This window comes from Leucoraja erinacea, unplaced genomic scaffold (assembly GCF_028641065.1).
Source record: "Leucoraja erinacea ecotype New England unplaced genomic scaffold, Leri_hhj_1 Leri_1209S, whole genome shotgun sequence".
Lineage (NCBI taxonomy): Eukaryota > Metazoa > Chordata > Chondrichthyes > Rajiformes > Rajidae > Leucoraja > Leucoraja erinaceus.
Window position 1 is genome coordinate 39,761 of NW_026575461.1, and position 7,380 is coordinate 47,140.

General features: G+C 49.0%; 2 protein-coding genes across 2 annotated transcripts; both read right to left on the reverse strand.

Annotated features, from left to right (window-relative positions):
- Nucleotides 1-5,161: 5,161 nt before the first annotated feature.
- On the reverse strand, nt 5,162-5,687 carry LOC129715502 (histone H3). The gene has a single exon (XM_055665374.1). The coding sequence runs from the start codon at nt 5,617-5,619 to the stop codon at nt 5,209-5,211; it is 411 nt and encodes a 136-aa protein (XP_055521349.1). The 5' UTR covers nt 5,620-5,687; the 3' UTR covers nt 5,162-5,208.
- A 1,175-nt stretch (nt 5,688-6,862) lies between these two features.
- Nucleotides 6,863-7,377, reverse strand: LOC129715498 (late histone H1-like; the record flags this gene model as incomplete). The annotated part of the gene is made up of 1 exon (XM_055665372.1): nt 6,863-7,377. A coding segment is annotated over one exon (507 nt), but the record flags the coding sequence as incomplete, so codon positions are not given.
- Between the last annotated feature and the right edge of the window lie 3 nt (nt 7,378-7,380).

A 7,380-nucleotide genomic window follows, 5' to 3' on the forward strand; every position in this document is an offset into this window, starting at 1 on the left:
GTCGGACATGACTCCAGAAGTCGGGTATAAGTCAGTCAGCCCACAAGCTGTGATTCAGTCCAGAGGCCATGAGTTAGTCAGTCAGTCCAGAGACCATGAGTTAGTCCCAAGGCAGTGAGTTGAGAGGCCATGAGTGGGTCACTCACTGCCCCTCCCCCCCACTGGCATCTCCACCTCAAGACGCTGCCCTCCACCTGGCTATAGGATGCTCCCCCTCCTGAAGCCGTCCCCCTCTCTCAGCTGCAGGACGTTTGCCACCCCCGTGGTGGAAGATTGCAACCTTCACGTGGTCCGCCCAGTTTCGAGTAAAGCAATCAACTCGACGTGCACAAACAGAAGATCAAATAGGACAAGTTGTCCTACAACTTTAGGCTGTGCACGCCACAGGAAATAAGTCAGTCAGCCCACCAGCTGTAAGTGGCTGAACTGCCAGCCCACCAGCCGTAAGTGACTGAACTGCCAGCCCAATAATCTATTCAGTCCACCCTCTCCCCCTTCTCTCTCACAGTCTGTCACCTGTTTTGGGCAAAATTTCTGGCAGTTTCTCAGCTGCCAGCCTGGCAGGTCCGAGTGACTGTACTGCCAGGTCTCAGTAACTGAGCTGCCAGCCCAAGAATCCATTCGGCCCACAATGTCAACACTAGCCATCTGGAAACAAATACCTTCGGCCCACAACACTCGTGCTAGTGCAACAGAAAGCCCCCCCACTGGTGAGCAATATTGCAATTGGTGGTGAGCTGGAATATTGCTTTGGGTGACCAGCCCAACTGGTCCCACTTAGTCTAGAACATTATAAATGTGTGAATGTGGTTTAGCCACTGCACCCTTCACTTGATCCCGATCCATTTACAATACAGACTGTGAGTGAATTAATTATCTGATAGGAGTTTCTGGGAATGTAACCTCCCATTAATTTCACCTGGTAACCATTCGAAACAAATACGATTCATGGAACATAACGGCGGTTGGATTGGACTGGAGGCAAATAAATCCCCACGGCCTGATGGTCGACATCCCAGCGTACTCAAGGAGGTGTACCCCAGAAATCATGGATGCATTGGTGATCATTTTCCAATTTTCACTCGACTCTGCATCAGTTCCTTGTACTGGAGGGTAGACACTGTAACTCTACTTGTTTGGATGTTTTGAAGAGAGAGTTAGATTTTGCTCATAGGGCTGAAATAATTAAGGGATATGGGGGAAAAAGCCAAAACTGGGTACTGATTTTAGATGATCAGCCGTGATCATAATGAATGGTGGTGCTGGCTCGAAGAGCCGAATGGCCTTGTGCTGCACCTTTTTCTATGTTTCTCACTTTAGGTAGCCCCGGCATTCTCTCTCGCTCTATCCCTCCCCCACACAAGGCTTCTTAGCTAGGAATGGCCTGTTACTTTTATAATTGCTTCTATTTTGCATATCTTTCATTCATTGTTCTTTACCTTTCCATATCGCTTGTTTCCCTTTTCCCTAACCAGCCTGAAGAAGGGTCTTGACTTGAAACGTCAACCTCTCCAGAAATGCTGCCTGTGCCACTGAGTTGCTCCAGCTTTTTGTGTCTATGGACTGGGCAGTGTTCATCCATTTGTCCAATCATCTTTGATTCTGGTCGTTCAAGTTGCTGAACCAGGCCATGATGCGATTATAGAAATTAAATAACGTATTTGTTGGCATACTGAATTTCCCCAGTCTTAGAAGTAGAAACATTGATGCACTTTCTTTCTGATTGCATCAATGTGCTGGGGCCAGGACAGACCTTCAGAAATATGCATGCCCAGGAATTTGATACAGTTGCATATGGATGTGCAGAGACCCAGTTCCCTGTGGTCTTGGACTGAGTTTCCCTTTGTCCATCTCCCTGCTGTCAGTGCTGGAGCTGTACTGGGCAGTCGCCATGCAGTTCTGAGATGGTTTGTGCAGGTCTGTGCCCTTACAGTGTTGGGAGTGGCTGGTGCAAATCTCTCAGACCACAGGCTGTGTGGTCTGTACTGGGCTGTGACTTCACAGTGTAGTGCAGGGGGTGTTCCTGTCTTTATCTGTACAGGAGGGGTTGGTGTTGGAAATCTGTTGCCCCACAGGGAAGTGTGAGGTCCATGTCATTACATTATTGTGCGGTGTGATGGTCAAATAGTGTGTTTTCCATGCCTGTCTCCTTGCAGTACAGTGCACCACTCACACAAATCTGAACCTGAACACCACTCACACAAACTCCACCAGCTAGGCCTCAGCTCGCCGATATGCGATTGGATCCTGAACTTTCTGATGGAGTGCGACCGCAGGCAGTGAGATGGGCCCCGCACCTGTCCTCCACTATCACCCTGAGCACCGGCACACCACAGGGCTGTGTACTAAGCCGCATGCTCTACTCCCTCTTCACTCACGACTGTGTTCCTGCATTTGACACCAACACTATCGTGAAGTTTGCAGACGACACAACAGTGATTGGGCTGATCACCAACGGTGATAAAACAAAATACAGAGCGGAGGTGCAGAACCTGGCGGACTGGTGCGCATGTAACAACTTGTCACTAAACACCTCCAAGACCAAGGAGCTGATTATTGACTTCAGGAGGTCCCATAATGGAGAATACGCCCCAATCTCCATTTACGGGGAAAGTGTGGAGAGAGTGTCCAGCTTTAAGTTTCTGGGCACTCACATTTCAGAGGACCTCACATGGTCCACCAACACCACTGCGCTGGTCAAGAAGGCACTTAAAAAAGACTGGTCTGCCCCAACAGCTGCTGACAACCTTCTACCGCTGCACCACAGAGAGCATATTAACGTATGGCATCTCTGTGTGGTATCTCAGCTGCACGGAGGCGGAGAGGAGAGCTCTTCAGCGCGTCGTCCACAGAGCGCAGAGGATTATTGGGACACAGCTACCAGCCTTGGAGGGCATCTACCACACACGGTGCCTCAGGAAGGCCAACAGCATCCATAAAGACTCCTCACACCCTTGTAACGGACTGTTCGAACTACTTCCCTCCAGCAGATGTTACAAGGCCTTCTACGCCCGAACCTCCAGACTCAGAAACAGCTTTATTCCCAGAGCTATAGCGGCTCTGAACCGGCCCTGCTGAGTGCCCCCCATCCCCCCTGGACTGTCTCCCTCAGATGGTCACGTCGCAGTTAATTTATTTATTTTATTTATTTGACATCGGTTGGAAGCTGCATACTAAATCTCGTTGCACTGATGTGCAATGACAATATAAGATATTATTATTATTATTATTATTGCATTGGTGAGGTCAATTTTGGAGTATGGTGTACAATTTTGGTCGCCTAATTATAGGAAGGATGTCAACAAAATAGAGAGAGTGCAGAGGAGATTTACTAGAATGTTGCCTGGGTTTCAGCAACTAAGTTACAGAGAAAGGTTGAACAAGTTAGGCCTTTATTCTTTGGAGCGCAGAAGGTTAAGGGGGGACTTGATAGAGGTCTTTAAAATGATGAGAGGGATAGACAGAGTTGACGTGGATAAGCTTTTCCCACTGAGAGTAGGGAAGATTCAAACAAGGGGACATGACTTGAGAATTAAGGGACAGAAGTTTAGGGGGAACTTCTTTACTCAGAGAGTGGTGGCTGTGTGGAATGAGCTTCCAGTGATGGTGGTGGAGGCAGGTACATGTTTATCATTTAAAAATAAATTGGTTATATGGACGGGAAAGGTATGGAGGGTTATGATCTGAACGCAGGTATATGGGACTAAGGGAGAATACGTGTTCGGCATGGACTAGAAGGGTCGAGATGGCCTGTTTCCGTGCTGTAATTGTTATATGGTTATATGGTCATTATTATTAAATAGTGAAAATGTCCGTACAGCCAAAGTCAAAATCACGTGAGGAAGGCAAGGGTCAGAAGGCAACTAAGGGTTGTATTATACTCAGAAGGTGATTGAAATGTGGGATATAACAAAATATGCTGAAAGGGAATCCAGTTTTCACCATTTTGATTAATTTATCAGTTCATTAAAGGCCATCGGGATGAGGGAACATGGGTCCACAAGAGATATTTGGGCTCTCAAGACTCAAGATACCTATGACTCTAATTGTCATAGGTATCTGCAATGATGTCTGTGGATGATGCGGGTCTTCTTGTTGTCCCGGGCCACGTTGCTGGCCAGCTGGACGGTTTCAGCCGTCAAATATTCGAGCAGAGAGCAGCCAGATAGACCGTTGCCTTTTCACTAGGAGCCTGTGAACACGACCCACCAGGAATTGCAGTCCAGCTCGGGACGAGCGTGACTTAGGCTTGGTCTTGGCTAAGGCCTCCGGTTTTCCCTCGTCCAGTCAATTTCCACAAACGTCTGCGGAAAGGGAATGTGGAAATGAAAGATTCTATAGGATCTTTGGTGGAAATTCTCCTGCTCTGGCCCTGCTTGTAGCTTCTAGAGAGGAATGTGGTGGGGCGCTTACCATTGGTGGCGCAGCGCTTCATCTCATTGGAAATATGAAATAGGCCAATCGTAGAGCTGCCTCGTTCTCCAATGACCAGACGCCAATAGGAAAACAACAGTCGCTCCACAAAAGAACTGAAATTTGAAAAGCCCGCCCAAAAATAACATATATTTTCAGCAATACCTTAGACTTTAAGAAATTAATGACTCATTTATGTATGATAATGGATCCCCGCATCCAGTTATTCTATGCTTGACTCACCTACAAAACACACCGAGTGTGAATTAGTTTCATGGTGAGAGACTCCTAGGAATGCATTCTTACTATTTTAAACCGCTAACCTATGGGAACAAGATCGCTCTTTGCATAAACGGCATTAGAGTATTGACGGTAGACAAAAATGCTGGAGAAACTCAGCGGGTGAGGCAGCATCTATGGAGCGAATACAACTATTTTCGGATCAACTATTGACGATCAATTGTCTAATAACTCGGAACCGTCGCAGCAATGTTTCTCGACTCACACGTTCAAAACAAGATTGCAGTCAATAGAAGTCAGTCACTTCACAACTAAAACAGCAGCAGCAACAAACACACAAACATCTTGTTTACCTTAATTCAATCGAAACCAGTTACAATTGAATGACTGAAGTCAGACTCCACTCAGCAGCAGCCTCTGCGGCATCAATTCAGATATAACCCCGCAGAAAGAAGAGAACATTGATGCAAAACGACATTAGAAGGCCACAGCTCTTTCTTCTGCCGGATTAGTGGCTCTTAAAAGAGCCGTTTGTTGTTGGTGGAGAGGTGGAGTTTAGGCGCGCTCCCCGCGGATGCGGCGGGCCAGCTGGATGTCTTTGGGCATGATGGTGACTCGCTTGGCGTGGATTGCGCACAGGTTGGTGTCCTCAAAGAGCCCCACCAGGTAAGCCTCGCTGGCCTCCTGCAGGGCCATGACGGCCGAGCTCTGGAAGCGCAGGTCTGTCTTGAAGTCCTGAGCGATCTCCCGCACCAGGCGCTGGAAGGGCAGTTTGCGGATGAGCAACTCGGTGGATTTCTGGTAGCGCCGGATCTCCCTCAGAGCCACGGTGCCGGGCCTGTAGCGATGAGGCTTCTTCACTCCGCCCGTGGCTGGAGCGCTCTTCCGCGCCGCTTTGGTCGCCAGCTGTTTGCGAGGAGCTTTCCCTCCGGTCGATTTACGCGCTGTCTGCTTGGTCCGGGCCATTCTCCTTCAACAGTGGGAGCACAGTGTGAAATACAGGGACTGAATGACGGAGCCGGCTCTGGGACCCGGTTTTAAAGCGTTGGTGAAGGGCCGCCCCACAGCCTCTGAATGGATGGAGCAGAGATGTCACTCACGGTGTCCCATCCCTGCGAGTGGCTGCAGGTTTGTCAGCACCAGGCGGCTGTTTCAGAAGGTCTGAGGCGAGAGTGGGGGGAGGAGGGGGGGGGGGGGAGAGAGGGGGGAGGGGGGGAGGGAGGGAGGGAGGGGGAGTGGAGGCGATGCCAAGATGATACCGAGATGTGTGACCTGCGGGTGGGGTGGGGGAAGCTCAGCCAACCAGAGAGCACACACTCTATGAGTGTTACCAAAGATTTGCTATAGGATCTTTGAGTGTTACTGGTTGAGGATACATTTTCAAATTGCCCGCCAATTTCGGAGCAGCCGGTAAACGAGGCCAGTCTTTTGTCTTATGATTCTGAATTCATTCAGTTTCTGTCAACTTGACATCAAATTCACTTCAACTTCTCCCTTAAATAATTGACCGAATATGCGGCGCGGATTTACAGACCGGATCCCGGTGCAGAGGGAATTTGTCTCTGCCCGTGACTGGAAATAAACAACTGTTACCCGGGGAACGGTTTGGAGTCGACCCTCCTGTTGTTGCATTAATCACGAGGTACATAGATAAAAGGGAAACGGACATCGCCTTGTGTACGATCTTTTACTGTCGGCTTTACTATTTACTTTACTATTCTTTGCATCTCTAATGATCAAGCTAAACACTTTTGTGTTCAGTGGTTGAACGAAAGGTTTTATTAAAGTATCGCAATCTGCATCCACTTTCATTCCGGTTCTCTGCTCTCGGTGGTTGGCTCTAAGAGCCTTACAAGAGCGTCTGAAGAAGGGACTCGACCCGAAACGTCACCGATTCCATCTCTCCAGAGATGCCGCCTGTCCTGCTGAGTTTAGCTTTTTGTGACTATCTTCAGATGTATCTTCACATCCACGGCAGTTACGCTTGGCGTGCTCAGTGTCGGTGACCGCATCCCTAATCATATACAGGGAGAGGGGGGTGGGAAGAGAGGGACAGCGAGTTAGGAGGATGAGTCCCGGGTTAATTGCAATGATTTCCGCCTCGCACTGAACCTGGTCCCGGGATCGCTTGAGTTTAGATCAGCTCTTTCCCGATAGATGTGGGTGGCTCTTAAAAGAGCCGTTGGGTTCTGGTCTTTACAGACAGTGCTTTTTATTTCACTTTTTGGTCGCTGCCTTCTTGGATTTCGCCTTCACCTGGCGTTTTACCGGCTTCTTTGCTGCCTTTTGGGGGGTTTTCGTCGCCGCCTTCTTGGGCGATGCTTTCTTCGCCGCCGTTACTTTAGCCGCTGGTTTCTTGACCCCAACTTTCTTGACCACTGCTTTCTTGACCCCAACTTTCTTGACCGCTGGTTTTTTGACCCCAACTTTCTTGGCCGCTGGTTTCTTGGGGGTAGGTTTTTTTGCCAGTGATTTCTTGGTCGGGGGTTTCTTGGCCGTCGGTTTCTTGCTCTTGGATGGCTTGGCTGCTGAAATCTTCGCTTTCTTTACTGATTTCACGGCCGCTTCTCCCTTGCCGGTCTTGAAGGAGCCCTTGTTCTGGACCAGTAAACCGTTTACTAATCTCCTCTTGATGCACATCCTGATCAGGTGGCCGTACTTGTCCACATCGACGCTGTTGGCGGCGAGACCCTTCTTTATCGCAAACAAAGACAACCCTTTGCGATC

What these genes read in the sequence shown, in the direction of transcription:
- LOC129715502 (XM_055665374.1), bottom strand. Translation starts at nt 5,619, where the DNA reads ATGGCCCGGACCAAGCAGACAGCGCGTAAATCGACCGGAGGGAAAGCT.